A 19,171-nucleotide genomic window follows, 5' to 3' on the forward strand; every position below is an offset into this window, starting at 1 on the left:
ACTGATTCATACTATACTTCTCTTTTAATATCAGCAGATATAGAAAAAAAATAGAGGTACACATAATATGAATAATTAAATCACAGAGAATCAAATCTATTTTGAGAGATTGTCTACATTTACAAGGCTGCAAGAATGATATTTCTATTTCACTATATATGAAAAATAAAATGATTATAAATGGTAAATTTGGGCCACTCTTCATCAAAGTCTTTAAAATTAGTTCTTGGATACAATAAAATTATGAATTTATTGAGATGAGCTCAATTTAAACTTAAGTAAAATTGGTATGAAACTAGAATTCACAACCCAAGAAGCAATATTCCATTTCTTAATGTTCACATGGGTTCCTTCATTTAACACTCTATAATGACTAATATTCTCTCACTTGAAAATTAGTTTTAGAAAAAAGAACAATAACATTGAAAAATCTCCAAGAATGCTTATATATTGATGCTAGATTTAGAGGGGGAATGAATAGGTCTTGTTGAATTAACCTACTAATTTAATTAGTATTTAAATCACAGTTCAACAAAATTCAAACATATATTGATTCGAATAAATCAATATTGTATATGGAAATCAAACACTAATTAATGCACTAATAATACATGTATCATATGATGACACAATCAATATTAATCAAGCATCAATATACTATGATAATAAATAAATAAATAATCATCACATTAATAATGAAACACAATATTTATCACACCACATGATCAACACCAATATGATATTTATTGTTGAGAAAAATTTACTTGCTTTAGAAAAACCATAGAACTTAGTGCAGTTCAAATGATATTATAAATATAAGTTTTCATAAGACAAAAATATTGTATGTGGAAATCAAACACTAATTAATGCACTAATTATACATGTATCATATGATGAAACAATCAAGATTAATCAAGCATCAATATAAATGGTATGATATATCACCAAAATATTATACTTCATATGCCTTCTGCTTTAAAATTTCCAGGGGAAAAAAGATTTTACTACCTTGACACTACCGTTCCCCTCTATCAAGCTGCCCGAAAAGGAGATTGGAAAACTGCTGAGGCTCTATTTGAGAAATATCCAGATGTCTTTAGTCGTCCCATAACAGAAGGGAATGACACAGCTCTTCACATCGCAGTTGTAGCAGAACGGGAAGCTTTTGCAAAAGAAGTGGTCAAATTTATGGTTCCTAAAGAAATAGCATTATCAAATTACGTTGAAAACGCAGCCCTTCACTTTGCTGCAGGATCAGGAATCGTGTCGATTGCCTAGGAGATGGTGGAAAAGACCAAGGGACTGCCATTAATCCGTGGTGCCGGTAAAAAGATACCACTTTACGTGGCAGCTTCAAACGGACGTAGAAAGATGGTGATTTATCTATACCCTCGGACTCCTTTTGAAGAATTGGAACTTATCGAACGCATTGATATCCTTATTGCCACTATTATGACTGGTATGTATGGTATGTACGTATTTGGGAGTTTGAGAAAATTAATTTACAATTTGATCTACTTACTCAAGTTTAAATTGAACGTGAATGTGTATATCATGAAAATTTCACAATGGCATAGAAAGGTTCTTTTCTGGACAGAGTGGTTTCTATTGCGATATACGTACTGACCATACATTAATGATTTTTGAGCCAACCTTCGCAATGATCAAATCAAATGTGTTGTTTTACGGACAAATATAGCATTGGATATTCTGAAAAATGATCAAAGTTTAGAAACTATGGAGAATAGCTGTAAGAGGATAGCATTGCAAGAGTTGGCTAGAAAACCTTTTGCAATCGGCAGCAGAAGTCTGCTATCAGTATGGGAAAGATGCTTAAACAACTCCTGTGAGCTTTCCTACAACACAATTTTCTTTACTTTGAATGAGATACCCACGGCAGTGGACTGTGGGCTGTGGGCTTCCCAGTCAACATTTTTAAAAAAATTTATCAAAACATTTTTAATAAAATGATGTAATTATAACTTTATAGTTGTTTCCAATATCTATTGGACGAGAAAGTACTTAACGGAGTTCTTGATTTAAAAATGCTTGTAGTACATGTCTCAAATTTATAAAATTTTAAACTGAAAGTCAAACAGCTCCACAATAGGGATCGGGTTCAACGGCATCATATTCCTTCTTTCAATGCTCCTAAACTTCTAGCATCTATCACAAGTTGAATAGTAGGCACGGGAATCATGAAAAATGGAGGACCAATAGAATCCACTTTGAAGAATCTTCGCTGTCGTCTTTTTAGAACTGAAGTGGCCTCCACATGCATGATCATGGCAAAAAGAGAGGACATTTTGCTGGTCACTTTCAAGAATGCATCTCCTTATAATCTGATCTGGGTAGTATTTGAACAGGTAGGGATTATCCCAAAAGAAGTACTTCTCCCCATCCAAGAATTTTGATTTGTCTTGCCTGGTCCAATGTGATGGCATCTGGGCGGTGACAAGATAGTTCTCAATGTCTGCGAACCACGGTGCAGGAGTCTGAGAGATGTGTATAAGTTGATCATCAGGGAACGTCTCAGCAATAGGCACAGTAGCATGATCCGAGTAGACTAAGACTTTAGACCATTGCAAGTAGGGTCTAAACTTATCCAGAGCAAACACTACAACCAACAACTCCTTTTCAGTGGTGGAGTAGTTGAGCTGTGCATCATTTAGGGTCTTGTTGGCATAGTATATGACATGCGGAAGCTTCTCCACTCTATGCCCCAAAACAGGTCCGACCTCATAATCAGAGGCATCACACATTATCTCGAATGGCACTCCCTAATTAGGTGGCTGAATGATTGGTGTAGAAGTTAAGGTCTTCTTCAGAATCTCAAAGGATGTTTGGCACTTGTTATTAAAATTAAAAGGAACATCTTTTGCCAACAAGTTACATAGATGAAAAGCACGAAAGCACAAACGGATGGTGACATAATTTTCCCAACTTAAAATATCATTTTTTTTATGAATCTTACTAAGATATATAATTAGTGCAGTTCATAAAGATTGTAAAATTGATATTTCTTTCTTATCAAATGATATTTAAATATATTTTTTCTTTCTTTCTTTTTTCATAATCACAGGATTCAAAGGGATGTGTAACAAAGCTTTGATGCAGACATTAGCTCATGAATTAGTTTATCTCCTCTGGAAAGAGGTTCTACTATTGCCAACAAAGAAGTTCGAAGATCTAGTTAAGGAGCATTCGGCTTTTATTTTTAAAGCCGCAGAATTAGGGAATGTTGAATATCTAATTATACTAATACACTCTTATCCTAATCTCATATGGAGAGTAGACAAAAACAACCAAAGTATATTTCATATTGCTGTTAAACATCGGCAATAGAGCGTGTTCAATGTAATATATGAGATAGGCGCTATCAAGGGTATCATTGCACAATATACTGACGCAAATAAGAACAACATGCTACATTTAGCTGGACAATTGGCTCCTTTAGATCGATTAAATATCATATTATGAGCAGCTTTTCAAATACGACGAGAGTTATTGTGGTTTAAGGTGGGTGGTAATTATATGATCAAAATTTATTTTTCTTTTGGTTGCACTTTCACTACTCAATTATTTATACCTCGATCATTGTAGAAGATAGAAAAGATTGTACCACCTTTATACAGGAAGATGAAGAATATAGATCAAAATGGTAAACATTTGTATACGTGTATCTGCATATGTATGTCGAATATAGAGGAAAATGATCAACATGGCCATAAAGATCAAGTTGGTAAAGCTACGGATACACCTTGGGAAGTTCTCATGGAGGAACATAAAGAATTAAAAAAACAAGGTGAAAAGTGGATGAAAGACACGGCAAACTATTGCATGCTTGTGGTGACACTGATTGCCACAGTAGTTTTTACTGTAGCTTTTACTGTACCAGGTGGCAACAATCAAGAAATAGGAACACCAATTTTTTTGAAAAGTAACTGGTTTATGGTGTTCTTCATATCAAACGCAATGGCACTACTTTCTTCTTCAACTTCAATACTGATATTTTTGTCAATTCTCACTTCACGTTATGCAGAATGAGATTTCCTTGCGTCATTGCCTGTAAGGTTGTTTTTTGGACTTACAACACTCTTCATCTCTATAGCAAGTATGGTTGTGGCTTTTAGTGCAACTTGCTTTTTGGTTTATTATAGCGAGATGGCATGGGTTCCAATTCTTATAATTGCTTCGGCTGGTGTCCCAGTTACTTTATTTGTTGGGCTACATTTTCAACTCTGGGCTGATATTATCCGATCAATATATTGGTCTAGGTTCCTTTTTCGGCCACATATACATTGACTTTTTTAGCAAAAGATGTTGATGGGCAGGTGATCAAAATTTGAAGTTTAAGTCAAACAAAAACGAGAAAGACTGTAGAAAGAATGGTGCAAGGAAAGATTATGAATTGATGTTCTTCTAAATCATTTCCATCAAGACTTTAAATTGTTCTTCATTGATTAGAACTACCATTATTATTATTTATTTATTTTATTTTGCATTGTACTTTTCTCTATAAATCCACAGTGGTTTGATTAAAGTCAAGCTACCCATTAGTAAGAACTTTCATTTTGTCAACTGATTCGTACTATACTTCTCTTTTAATATCAGTGCATATAGAAGAAAATAGAGGGACACAAAATATGAATAATTAAATCGTAGAGAATCGAATCTGTTTTGGGAGATTGTCTACATTTACGAGGCTGCAAGAATGATATTTCTATTTCACTATATATGAAAAATAAAATGATTATAAATGGTACATTTGGGCTACTCTTTATCAAAGTCCTTAAAATTAGTTAATGGATACAATAAAATTATGAATTTATTGAGATGAGCTCAATTTAAACTTAACTAAAATTCATATGAAACTAGAATTCACAACCCAAGAAGGAATCAATTTCTTGTTCACATGGGTTCCATCACTTGACACCCTATAATTGCTAATATTCTCTCACTTGAAAACTAGTTTTAGAAAAAAGAACAACACTGAAAAATCTCTAAGAATGCTCTATATATAAGCTAGACTTAGGGGAATGAATAGGTCTTGATGAATTAACGTACTAATTTAATTAGTATTTAAATCACAGTTCAACAAAATTCAAACATATATTGATTCGAATAAATCAATATTGTATGTGGAAATCAAACACTAATTAATGCACTAATTATACATGTATCATATGATGAAACAATCAATATTAATCAAGCATCAATATAATATCAATACATGATAAAAGATAAATAAATAATCATCACATTAATAATGAAACACAATATTTATCATACCACATAATCGACACCAATGATATTTATTGTTGAGAAAAATTTACTTGCTTTAGAAAAACCATAGAACTTAGTCCAGTTCAAATGATATTATAAATATAAGGCTTAATAAGAAAAAAATATTCTTATAAATTCGAAAAAACCAAAAAATAAAAAACTCACCAATTAAGAATGTGCGACCAACAGGTAGAAGAAAAAATGAAATGTATTATTAATAAAGATAAGACATTTATAAAAACCAAAAGAATTTATTGCGTAGAAACTAAAATAAACAGGATCGATCAGAATTGTTTGGTAATAAAACAGCACTGCGCCAAATATTTTCACACAGCAAATCCTTCATAGTTCATCCAAGTCTGATATTCCTCATCAGTAGGTGGTATCCCTTGCTGCAAACCGTTGATAGTGCTAGTGAGGGTCTCCATCTGAATTTGCATTTGTGTATACCGAGTATCCAACGACGACATAATATAACACTTGATTAACCAGATGATACATGCAAACACGCACACACGGATTGGAAGTTTTGATCCCGCAAATGGCCAAGAAATATCTGAATATTCCAAGGAAAAACCTTCGCCAGCACTTGGTGGGTTACTCTGAGTTCTTGAACCTGATTTGCTTGGCTTGAAGGAATCCTGCTTTTTCGATTTAGATGATTTTAATTGCCCATCTAGAATCAATAAGTATAATTAGTTACCAACAGCACGAATGGCACCAGAGAATACTCAACAAGTCAGCAGCATATATATATATATATATATATATGTGTGTGCGCGCGCGCGCGCGCAAACATACACACAAAGCTGAAGTTCAAATATATGAAAAACAGCTGATGATTGGAAAAAAATAAATAAAAAATAAAAAATAAAAAACCTGTGGCAGGGCGTCCATTTTTCTGATCATGAGCAATATCTGACTGCGGGTTATTTCTTCTTGGTTTTTCTTCCCTTGACTTCGGGGAATGCACTTCATGTTTTAGTTTTTTCATTCCGTCTCCATTTCTCACCCCTAGAGGATTGCAAGATTTTTTTGTTCTTGCTTCACCGGAAGGGAATAGGACTGTGAATTGATTATACAGCGGAATATCATCGCTCGGAGACGGAACGGAATATGTCCTCATTTTTCCTTCTAGAACGAATTAGTCGGGCACCAAAAATGTTCAACAAGTCAATGATATGTCTGTTGAGTAGATATGTATGTCAGCCAATGATTAAGGAACTAGCTAAAGCTAATGCACCTCGATCCATTAATTAAATTTTTTACCATATATATATGGTTTATTAACAAGAAAAATTAAATATATATAAAAATTAAATGATAAATCCAAAATATGAAACCCTTTCATCATAGCCGACGCTAAAGTAATTTCCTGACTTATGCGGCCAGATCTCACTGAATATTGGTCTCAAACAACTAACGAAAGAAGATCACGTAGAAGAGAATTAGGTTTCAGGTGAAGTACTGAAATATGTATACTAAAATTAAGCAAATAAAGAAGAATTATTTTCATTTGGACTATTTTCTGATTGTTTTTATATGTTTGTCTAAGAAAAATGAAATTTCCATATATATATATATATAAAGATTTCATCATGTGAAGGAATGCCTCACCGGAAATAGTTAAAGTATTCTCGATCTAAATTCTAATTAAACATAATCCTTGAACAATTTTCAAATGACCTTGAATGCTTCAAATTGCAAATTTTACTAATTATCAGATCATGATATATATATATATATATATATGGTGATGATGGAGATCGAGGAGAAGACACATGAAAAGAGTATGAGACTAAGAAATTGATTACCTGCAGAGATCGATATATGATGGCGAGGATAATCAGTCAAGAAGTATCGTAAAACTCTCCAGGCCACTGGTTCAAGACCCCGTCAACAAATCAACCCAACCTTTTTTTTTTTTGTAACAAGACATCCATTAACAAACCAAGGGGCCAAAGGCCTTACAACAGGAGAAAGAAAGAGAGGGGGGTGGATCCTTTCCACTACATAAGGGGAATGATGGAGAGGGGGGGGAAAATAAGTGGGAATGCAGCCCGAGAACACTCTTGCCGCGGCCCAATAAGCCACATGGTGGGCGCAGAAGTTTGCACTTCTGTGAATTTTCTTTGCCTCCCAAAGAGGGGAGGCATTAAGGAGTAACAAAGAGTTGGCAATCACTGATTGTATATGCCAGTCAAAAGTGATGGAAGGGTTTTGCAAAGCATCAATAATCACCGATGAGTCACCTTCAAGAGAGAAACTTGAGAGCTTCAAAGAGGCTGCTAAGGAGGCAGCAAGCTGAGCTGCAAGAGCTTCACCATAGATGGGATCACATGGAGGATTTATTTGGGAAATAGCCTTAACAATGTGACCCTTTGAATCTCTGCAAACAGCAGCCTGCACTGAAAATTTTTCCCTTATAGCAGTGTCAAAATTGATCTTGTGTGAACCTGCTGGGGGAGGGAACCAGAATTCTTTTACAGTAATAGGGGAGGAATACTTCCAAGCTGCTGCATGATCCAGAGATGTTCTTTTGATGGAGCTAGCCAAAGAAATGATATCTGGAATAATGCCTTCATGCACTGCTTTATTTCTAGAAAACCAGAGAAGATCACATAAAACCGAAGCATAAATTTGAAACAAGTGAGAATCAGCTTTAGGAATACCAAAAGAGGAAAAAGGATAGATGATGCCTTTTATCCAGTCTGGGAGACTAAGAGAGGACCAAGCTAAGGAATCAAGAGGCCAAAAAGAGGATCTCCAAGCAACTCTAGCAAAAATGCAACGAAAGAAGAGATGGGAAAGAGAATCCTCTTCTGAGCTGCAAAGAGGGCAAAGGGATTCTGAATTAGGGATATTGAAGATAGCTTTCAGCCTGACTTTAGAGGGGAGAATGTCCCAAGCAATTTTCCAGAGAAACAAAATCAGCCTAGCATTAAGCTTTAGCTTCCATAAAGCCTTCCAAGAGCTAGACTCAAGAGGAGAAATGACAGTAGAGGTTCTAGAGTTGCTAATCAACCTAAAAGCTGAGCAGGTAGAAAAATTGCCATTTGAGGAGGGGGTCCAAAGAAAAGAAGTGGAAATGTTAGGGCTGATTGGAATCTTTAGAATTTCTTTGACACAAGGGGAAGTGAACAAAGAGACCAGAAGAGGAAGATTCCAACAGCCATTTGGGGTAATGAGATCCGATATAATCAAGTCAGGATAAGAGGACCTACTCAGAAGAAGAGGAGTGGGGGTGAAAAAAGGCACAGTAGGAATCCAGGAGGAGTTCCAAACAGAAAGGGAGGAAAATCTATGAATCCTATGGCAGGCACCTTGAGAGATGATTGGCTTAGACTTTAAAATGCCTTTCCACAGCCATGAAGAGGAAGAAAGGGAAGAGGGGGAGAGGAAAGATTCAGATTGGAGATACTTACCTGAGAGCTGGGACACCCAAAGAGAGTCTGAACCCGTGAGGAGCTTCCAACCAAGCTTTGATATGAGGGCTAGATTCACATCTTTCATCCTCCTAATGCCTAAGCCACCAAAAACTTTGGGGGTGCAGATAGAGTTCCAAGACTTGAGAGAGAGATTCCTGGTTTTTGATGAGGGAAATCCCCACCAAAATTTTTTGAAAGCCTTGTCTAACTGGCTGCAGAGACTCTTAGGGAGCAGGAAAGTGCTCATGGCATAGGAAGGGATGGCTGCAGCCACAGCATTGATAAGCATCAACCTTCCAGCTTGAGAGAGGGACTTTGCACGCCATCCATCCATCTTAGATTTAACTCTATCAAGGATATTGAGGAAAGCTGCTTTTTTGGAATTGCCTAAGAGGATAGGGAGACCAAGATAAATAGACTTTGATGGGTTTTTTGAGTAGGGCAAGATATCAAGAATCATTTCAGCAGTGGTGAGGTTGGTGTTTTTTGAGAATCTTATAGAAGATTTTCCATTGTTAATGGATTGGCCAGACCAGAGGCAGTATTTCTTAAGGCAAGAACAGATACTATTGGCTTCTTTGAGGGTGGCTTTACCAAAGATCAAGAGATCATCAGCAAAAAGGAGGTGGTGGATGGCTGGGGTATTCCTAGAGATTTTCAGCCCTTTGATGTTTCCTAGAGTTTCTTCTCTAAACAGCAATCTAGAAAGGACTTCTGTTCCTAAGATGAAAAGGAATGGAGAGAGGGGATCACCTTGGCGAAGGCCTCTCTTGGGGGAAAACTGACCAAAGGGGCTTCCATTAATAAGAATGGAGAAAGAAGAAGAGGAGATGCAAAGTCTGATCCAGTTAATCCAAGATGGATGGAATCCCAACTTCTTCATAACAGATAATATGAAATCCCATTCCATTTTGTCAAAAGCTTTCTCCATATCCATATGAAGAAACATGAAACCCCCTTTCCCTTTTTTGCTTTTGAAAGAATGCAGAAGCTCATGGGCCAGAATGGTGTTGTCTTGAATATTTCTGGAAGGAACAAAAGCTGATTGCAGGGGAGATATGATCTTGGGGAGCAAAGTCTTCAATCTAGTAGCCAAAATTTTTGTAATAATTTTGTAGACAATGTTACACAAGCTGATAGGCCGAAAATGGTGCACTGAATGAGAACCCTGCTGCTTTGGAATCAAAGCAATGTGAGAGTGATTTTGCTCCTGCTGCAGATGATGATTCTGGAAAAAATTTCTAATGCAGACAAGAACATCAGTTTTGACAATGGACCAGTATTTCTTATAAAAGAGAGCTGTGAACCCATCCGGACCAGGAGCTTTAGTTGATCCTAAACTGGAGAGGGCTTGAACCACCTCTTCTTCAGGAGGTAATGCACATAAGAAGGAGTTGTCCTCTGCAGAGACAACAGGATCAAAAAGACTAAGCATATCTTCTTCAATAGGAGGAACCGAGGAGGAGAACAAATTGGAGAAATGGGACACAAAATTCCCTCCAATTTCAGCTCTATCAGAAATCCATGCCCCTTCATTTGTCTTCAAAAAGTTTACTGCATTTGATCTTCTTCTAATCAGAGTAGAGGAGTGGAAAAATCTGGTGTTGAGATCCTTACACTGCAACCAAGTTTCTCTGGATTTCGACCTCCAAAGAGATTCTTCTTTGATCAATAAACCATCAAGTTCTTTTTTCAGCAGAGATTCTTGCAAGCTAGCTTGGGAGCTAGGAGGGGAAGTCTGGATCTGATCAATCTTAAACAGAGAGGACTTGATCTTTGCTTGAATGTTACCAAAAATAAGGTTGTTCCACCTTTTAAGGGCTGCTTTAGTTTGAGCCAGCTTCTTCACCAGAACAAGGCCTGGAGGGCCAGAAACCAAATGCTTCCAAGTAGCTGCAATGACCAGACCACAAGAGGGATCCAGAGTCCAGAATTCTTCAAATTTGAAAGGTCTAGGCAAAAAGGAGGAGGTAGTGTTAGTGTTTAGAGAGATGGGGTTATGATCTGAGATGGAGGCCGGGAGATGGATAAGAGAGAAATCAGGGTGAAGATGAACCCACTCTAGGGAGGCTAAACCTCTATCAAGCCTTTCTTTAATAGTAGCAAAACCTTTTCTATTGTTGCACCAAGTGAAGGGGTTACCAACAAAGCCAAGGTCCACCATGCCATGCTGATCTATAAAGTTTCTGAAGGGACAGTGGGAGGAGCTAGCAACAGGTCTGCCTCCAAGTTTTTCAGATTGATCCAGCACAAAGTTGAAATCACCAATGCAGAGCCATGGACTAACAAAAGCCTCACCAGCAGCAGTGAGAGAGTCCCAGAAGGCTAGTTTGTTTTTCTTTTCTGGGGGGCCATAAATACAAGATAGGATCCAGGGGCAGTTGGGAGGGTCAGAATAACACCAAGCAGTGATGTTGTTCTTATTAGTGAGAAAGCTTTCTAGTTCCACGCCTAACCTCCAGGCAAGAACAAGACCACCACTAGAACCAATTGAAGCAACTTGAGTCATCAAGTAGAAACCAAGACGATTCAGAATAGAGGAGACTTGAGAAGGAGAAGTTTTTGTTTCAGAGAGAAAGAGAACATCAGGGCTATTGGCTCTGATCAAAGCCCTGAGACCACGAACTGCAGCAGGACGAGAAATCCCTCTGCAGTTCCAAGATAAAATCTTCATATGCTGCTGGGGGACACCATATGGTCCCCTAATTCAGTGGATACAATATTAATTGGCACAACAGAGGCAGCAAGAGAGATAGAAGGTATAACCTTTTTCTTTTTTCTAGAAGCTTTGAAGAAAGACCTTGCTGGGAGCTGCAGAAGTTTGTCTGGAATGGAGTCCATAGGAGTGGGAGATTCCAACTCATCAGGTGTGAGAGCTATCAGAGGCGAGCTACAAGAGCCTTTCTTACATGGGAGAAGATCCCCAGTCAGCCTAGCTCTTTTCTTTTTAACCAGAGGAGGGTTATAACCTGGAGGGGAAGGCTTTACAGGTTTGTGTAGGCGTGGTGGGAAGAGGGAGGAACGAGTGTTTTTTGAGGGGCTAGCTTTTTTGGAATTGTTTGAAATTTTTTTCCCGGGTAGAGTTGAAGGGTTAGTTAATACCGTTGGCTTGAAAGTGAATTCTGATGTGGAGGGGAGAGGTAGAGACATGTTTGGGCTTAATGGGAGACTAATGAATAGAGAAGGTTGGGCTTTAGTGGAGGGCCCAGGTAGATCCTGGTTCGAAACTAACGAGCATTGGGAGTGAGGAGATAACTGTTTTGGAGGAATGTACGCATTGCAGTTTCTATCAGTTTTGAGGGTTTATAATGGTCAGCATATTACGAATCTTCATTATTCAAAGTCAATTAGAACACAAAAAACTATGAGAGAATGCATTAAGACAAAGTCAATGGCAATGAGCAGCTGGTTTATCACTTTTTTTTTTTTTTTTGGTTTCTTTAGAAAGAACCCCCGAGGTTTCCTAGCCTCCGAGGCTTACAAATCATTAAAAATAAAACATTAGCACATATGCTATCCGTAATGTGAAAGCAATTAGGTCAATAAATGACAGCTGCAAGTGTGAAAGCAGTAGGTACTGATCAAGACCGACTTTCTTAGTAAATAATAATAATAAAAAGTCTGAACTAGTTTTGTTTTGTTTTTTTTTTTTTTTTTAATAAAGGTAAGTAAGACTAAATACAAACAAAAAACACAGTTAAGGTAAAAAATTACATAATCCAAAATACAAAGACCAAAAAGAAAATATAATCTTGACAGCAATTCAACAAAAACTTCAAAAGGGCTCCTCAAAGGCAATCAGTGTAGCTCGCCCAAGAAGAAATCCTAATTGAAATGCAACCTTTCACAATCAAAGTTTAATGTGATTAATTGCTAATAAGTATAACATGTCCTTTTTATACTTGATATTCTAGACTTATAAGTCCCTTGACAACCAAGAAGGGATAGGTTTTTTGGATTTTGCTGTACTTTATGCGGATTCTAGAAACTAACTATATATATATATATATATATATATATATATATATATATAAGAAAAATAGGAGATTTTCAATAATAAATCAGGAAGAAACATTTACCTCAACAAGAATACTCTCAAAAATAAATACAAAAAAGTCCTTCCTCCAAACTTGTTCTAAAGACTGATTAATATCCGCCTTTGCTAATTTGTGTGTAGCTTCATTGGCTTCCCTCTTTATATGTCTCAGAAACCAGATTGAAAACTATTCAGAAAAAGTTTAGCAACTTCAATCAATTGCCAGTGCCTACTCCAACACCGCCCCTCTTTCCGCAATGCATGAATTATTTTTAGTGCATCTCCCTCCATTATAATATTTTGTATCCTATATTCTCTACAAAAACCCACCATCTTCCAAGCCGCAAAAGCCTCAGGAGGATCATAAATATATGGCATTGTGGAGCACAGTGATGCCAGCACTTTCCCTTCATGATATTTGGCTATTATTCGTGAAAATTCTAAAAACTACTTCAAACGACACCTATTGAAATGTCTAGATGTTTCACAAAAATTATGTATAATAAGATCTAACCTAACAGTAAAAATTCAACCAAATACAGATATGAAATAAACATTCAAAAACACAGATATTTGGTTACGAAAAGGAAACCATTTAGAGAACTCTCTAAATGTAAAACCTCTCCGGAGCAGCCAAACCCAGGAAATCAATCCACTATAAGAAGAATAAGGAATACAAGAAGAATTACAAAACCTTTGACTCTTCTTTGCACACGACAAGCGGCCCACTTGACTTCTATCGCAATAGCCCTTTCCAGAACATCTGGCACTATTCTTTTATATGATTTCCTTTTACCAGAACTCCGATAGACTTCTCAACCGTAAATTTATCAAAGGAATAATAAAAACTCTAAGAGATTCAATTTAACGCTCACCACATATGATCTCTCTTAGCACAGCCTTCGATGAACTCTCTAGGGGTGAAAAATTTGTGCCTCTTTCTTATATAATGATGTATATATATCAGTACATCAAACCCTAAACCTGGGCCCACTAAAAACACGTTTTTGGGCATAATAGGTACGGGGTGTCCGGACAGGTTAATGGGATGTCCGGACACGGCCTTGCGGAGCAAAAATAAGGTTTCTGAAATTGCAGTCCGGACACGGGGAAGGCCTGTCCGGACCCGGCATGCAATGAGTGAAACATGATTCTGAAATGCTGTCCAGTCTTGATCAACAGCTCCGATCGATGGGCATTTGTGGCCCGATTGATCTAAAATTTTGTACAAATGTTCATGACACATGAATCTACATTATGAACGGTGGAGATTTGATTCTGAACATTCTATATCAGTGTTTGAGCCTGTGAACAGTAGCCTCTACATTTTGGAACTGAATTAAGCCAACACCAGAACTAACAAACTCCCCCTTTGGTAAATCAGTGACAAAACCAAAATGCCGATCCAATCCCATCATCTCCCCATATTTACTCCCCCTTTTTGTCACAGAGTGACAAAAGGTCTTCATATTTTCTAAAATACTTCACAAAATAAATCAAGGCATATGTGGAACAAGAATATAGAAATAAAGCTCATGACAAAAAAAAAAATGACGTAGAATGCAAGCTCATGAACACACATCACCAAAAACTCCCCCCCAACATATCACTCAATAATCAACAAGAAACTAAAAAAGCAAAACATGTTTCTCCCCCTCAAAAGTCAAATGAACACATGATACACACATCAATAACTCATGTATTACACAATGAATATCCCAAACATGCTCTAAATATGCAAAATATGCATTAGACTAGAAATGGCAAGAAACTCATATTGCTTAAACCAAAAAAATTCCATTCAACCCATGCTTGTGTGGTGTGTGTGTAAGCCATCCAAAGAGAAAAATTTTCAACTTACAAAATGAGGAAAAAGTTTCACCACCATGAGGTTTTGACAAGTATATCAAATCAAAAGTCAAATCTTATCATACTAGGGCTTAGCCACTCTCAACCTATACATTTCTCTTTGTAAAACATTTTACACAAGTTTGACACAGTGAAATAAATTCCTTTTGGAATATGATCTTTTGATTTTATTTGTTTCACTATTTTGTTTATTTTTCTCTTTGAGAAAGAGTCCTTAAACTTTTGGTGCTTATCACAAAAGAGAAAGCAGGAATTTTTAAGCCTTAGGTTCAACTAGCATATGGTCAATTTGAAAAATATGACTAGTCAAAAATCTCATATGGTTACCTAACAGACCTCACAAATAAAGTGAAACAATACCTCAATTTAAACTTAAATGTGCACAAGAGATAAAGCATAGGCAAAATGTACCACATAAGTTCAGGCTTTAGGTAACCACAAAAACAAGTCCATTGACACAAATTTTCATTTCATGCATATTAAGAACATTCCAAGACACAAGGAATTAAATCCATGAAAGAAACATGAGAAATTAATGGACTATATATCTAGGTGCATAAGACAGAAGAAATAAAAGAAAACAATCAAAGTAACATATTTTTGTCTTTTTAAAAATTTTCACAAAAGAAATACACGCGAACGATAACAAATGCAAAACAAACAAAAATGCAATGAATAAAAAAAAAAAAAAAAACATGCTTGAATTGAGATTACAACAGGCAATACATGAATAGCCTTTAGTATTAAGCTTTCATCACATCTTATAGGTCCCACTACAAAATAATGATTTGGTTTAATAACAACTTCTAGGTCTTCACAAGACATTACACATTTATGAACACTTGATTAGCAAATAGACAAAAATCTTTGTGGTCCGCACACAACATCTCATCTATAAGCCTTTCAAAGATCATAACATATGAATTTCTTAAAAAGTCCTTTATGAATATGCCTCATAACAGAAATCTCCAAACAAACATGTATACACTCTTCACACAAAAAGTGTAACAGCAAAAAAAATTGCAATGCATAAACTAGAAAGCAAAAAAAAAAAAATGCAAAGCAAAGAAAAATAACATGCTCTAGGATTTTCAAAAATAAGCAAAACAACAATTCCTAAGCATGTTATTTACTCACCTAAATTTAGGTGAGATCACTACCACTCCCCCTCAATGGGTGAATGGTATCAACCTTCTTAATCCAAATTTTCTTCATATCGGGGACAAATATGCGACTCTTGTCCAAATCATTTAACAGGTTGATAACACCCCTTAGCATGTTGAATAATTCCTCATAAATATTCCTAGAATGAAAATAATCTCTTTTTGACTCATGATTATTTAACTGAAAACAATTAGGGCGAATATGCCCAATCCTATCACAGTGATGACATGTAGGAATGAACCTTTGAGAAGGTTGGTTCCTTGCAAGATAAACAAAGTTGGAGTTGCTTATATGTAAAACGTGCTCAACACGAGAGTACTTACCTTTCTTACCCTTCTTACCTCTTAAGGTCGCAGTAGCTGTTTTCTTCTTTTTCTTTAAGACTTCTTTTCCTCTTCTACTTGAGGAGTGAACAGCAACTTGCTTATCTTTATCCAATGGCCCTTCCAAGTTTTCTGTTTCAACAAAAACTTTCTTGGAAGAAGAAGCAAGGTTAGAGGAAGGAGCAATAATCTTGTCAAAATCAATCCCAGGTTTATCACAAGTAGATTTTTTGGTATGCAAAATTTTGTCGAGAAGATTATCATTAGAGAATTTTTTCAATAGAGTTTTGGACTCCTTTAATTCATTCTCTAATGACTCAACTTTATTAGCAAGATCATGGTTTTCAGATTTCAATGTTTTACACAAATCAAGAGAATCACTCAATTCACCAATTATCTCATCTTTATCATGTTCAGCCTCTCTGAGTTTCTTTAGATTCTTGGAATTAATAACTTGTAGCTCAGAGAATTTTACAAACAACAAATTATAAGTCTCCTGAAGATCAATTTCATTATCAGAATCGTAATCAGAATAATACTGTTTATCATAAGACATAATAGTTTCACAAAAAGTATTATCAACAGTTTCGAAACAATCAAGAGTTTGGAACATCTAAAAAGTATATAGGATCACACTCAGGAATTTAATCCTTTGACAGAGTGAACCCGCTTTGATACCAATTGAAAATTCTAAAAACTACTCCAAATGACACTTATTCAAATGTCTAGATATTTCTCAAAAATTATTCAGAATAAGATCTAACCTAACAGTACAAATTCAACCAAATACAGATATGAAATAAACATTTAAGAACACATATATTTGGTTACGAAGAGGAAACCATTTAGAGAACTCTCTAAATGTAAAACCTCCCCGGGGCAGCCAAACCCAGGAAATCAATCCACTATAAGAAGAATAAGGAATACAAGAAGAATTACAAAACCTTTAACTCTCCCTTGCACACGACAAGCGACCCACTTGACTTCTACCACAGTAGCCCTTTTCAGAACATTTGGCACAATTCTTCTATATGATTTCCTTTTACCGGAACTCCGATAGACTTCTCAACCATAAATTTATCAAAGGAATAACTAAAACTCTAAGAGATTCAATTTAACGCTCACCACATATGATCTTTCTTAGCACAGCCTCCAACGAACTCTCTAGGGGTGAAAAATTCGTGCCACTTTCTTCTATAATGATGTATATATATATCAGTACATCAAACCCTAGACCTGGGCCCCACTAAAAACACGTTTTTGGGCATAATAGGTACGGGGTGTCCGGACACGGCCTTGTGGAGCAAAAATAAGGTTTCTGGAATTGCGGTCCAGACACGGGGAAGGCCTGTCCGGACCCGGCATGCAATGAGTGAAATAATATTTTGAAAATGCTGTCCAGTCTTGATCAACAGCTCCGATCGATGGGCGTTTTTAGTCCGATTGAGCTGAAATTTTGTAGAGACGTTCATGACACATGAATCTACATTATGAACGGTGGAGATTTGATTATGAGTATTCTATATCAGTGTTTGAACCTATGAATAGTACCCTCTGCATTTTAGAACTGAATTAAGCCAACACAAGAACTAAGAATTCGAACTCCTATCTTCTTTTTAATTCTTTCTACGACAACATCCCAAATTGTCGTGATCATTCTTACTGGTTGCCTTTCCCATATCCACACCCTAGTTGCTTAGTTATTCTTGACTTTATTCCTTAACCATGCTTTTTAAATTTCCTCTACGAACTCTCTTGCACATCACCATGAATCCCTATATTTCTCTACAACCAATTTTTGGGAGCCATAGGCACCAACTCTAGATCCTCATCATCTAATTAATCTCTTCATAAGAAATTAGCAGGTTGCTAGGTTGTAGGTGGGCTGAAGCAAAGAACATCAATACGGAACTAGATAAATAATTTTAGATCTTGAGTCTATCAATGATCTAAAACCTCTTCTCAAAACTATAGAGTCTATTTATAGTCCAAGGAAAAATATGAAGAAAACTCACCTATGAGTAATTCTTATTTAAGACAAAATTGATAAATCAACATAAATTGTTTCTCTAGAGGCTATAATCATGTATTTATAGCCCCTAGACTCCTATTACTAGTAGAACACAGAATAATAACTCCAAAAACCCTAATCCTACCAAAACAAGGAAAGAAAGTCAGTTTAAACTCAAAAATGTAGCAAAACATAACATAGTGTTCCCGCGTGCGCTCGATCACACCTCTAGGGGCCTGGTGCGCTCAATCGCAGTCAACGTGCGATCGATCGCAGTTCCAGGAGCTTTGCAATCTGCATCATTCTCTCCTTGTTGGAGAGAATTCGCCCTCGAATTCGTCCAGTTCTTTCCACAGTCCTTTGGATGTCCAATCAGTTCATTTCATTCTCCTCTTCTCAAAATCACAAGGCCACATCCCATAAAAAACATGATGGCTCTAATCATTAGCAGACTACGACGACGATGTTGAATGCCCTGCACCTCACCTTACCGTGTAGATTTGCCATGCTTTTCTCATGTCTTGTCTTTCCCATAAGCCATGAAAATCGTCAACTAACTAGCAACGACCGCATCACCTTTTGATAGAACCTTCCCCTCCGCCATATAGATCTTATCACAAATTTAGTTAGAAGAATTTGACAAAATAGCATCTACCCCGATGAAATCAACATCATTAATTGGTGTAACACTCAAATCAAAGGCTTTATCCTCAGGGCTCTTATCAAGCACATGATGTGTAGAATTGTCATCAAAAATTGCAAAACTATCTGAAAGATTTACCACTTCCAAGGGTTCCTCCTCTTCATGAAAAGTCGCAATACTCTCTGAAAGGTTTACCTCTTCCACTTGTTTCCCAAATTCTTCAAGCTCTTTAGGGCTCTTGATGCCGTGCGGATGATTAGGAACATTTGAGCCCGGCACCAAATCAAGTTGAGGTTGAATAGCTTGTAATGGTGGTACCACTTTCGGTAATTCTGCTTGTACCACGTGGACAAATCTTCCCAACAGCTCCTTTATTAGCCCCGGTACCACTCCCTTGATGCCACTTTCCAT

At 36.5% G+C, this 19,171-nt stretch overlaps 1 protein-coding gene and 1 pseudogene across 1 annotated transcript; one reads left to right on the top strand and one right to left on the bottom strand.

The window, feature by feature from the left end:
• The first annotated feature begins 963 nt into the window (after positions 1-963).
• On the top strand, positions 964-4,305 carry LOC148588014 (uncharacterized; annotated as a pseudogene).
• Positions 4,306-6,377: 2,072 nt separating this feature from the next.
• Positions 6,378-19,171, bottom strand: LOC148588015 (uncharacterized). Its single transcript, XM_088513817.1, has 6 exons — positions 18,773-19,171; positions 16,497-16,644; positions 16,107-16,238; positions 11,515-11,683; positions 7,355-11,416; positions 6,378-6,471 (listed from the first exon to the last, which is right to left on the bottom strand). The coding sequence occupies exons 1-6, from the start codon at positions 19,169-19,171 to the stop codon at positions 6,378-6,380; spliced, it is 5,004 nt and encodes a 1,667-aa protein (XP_088369943.1).

Source organism: Corylus avellana, chromosome 1 (genome assembly GCF_965113065.1).
Source record: "Corylus avellana chromosome 1, dhCorAvel1.hap1.2, whole genome shotgun sequence".
Taxonomy (NCBI): domain Eukaryota; kingdom Viridiplantae; phylum Streptophyta; class Magnoliopsida; order Fagales; family Betulaceae; genus Corylus; species Corylus avellana.

Bases quoted from the DNA above. Each gene is read 5' to 3' on its own strand.
- LOC148588015 (XM_088513817.1), bottom strand. From the start codon at position 19,171: ATGGAAAGTGGCATCAAGGGAGTGGTACCGGGGCTAATAAAGGAGCTG. The intron at 16,239-16,496 runs GTGAATTGAGTG...TTGTTGAAACAG, and splicing joins TGATAAAGATGAGATAATTG to AAAACTTGGAAGGGCCATTG. The intron at 11,684-16,106 runs GTAAGTACTCTC...CTTCCCCTCCAG, and splicing joins AGGTAAGAAGGGTAAGAAAG to GTTATAACCCTCCTCTGGTT.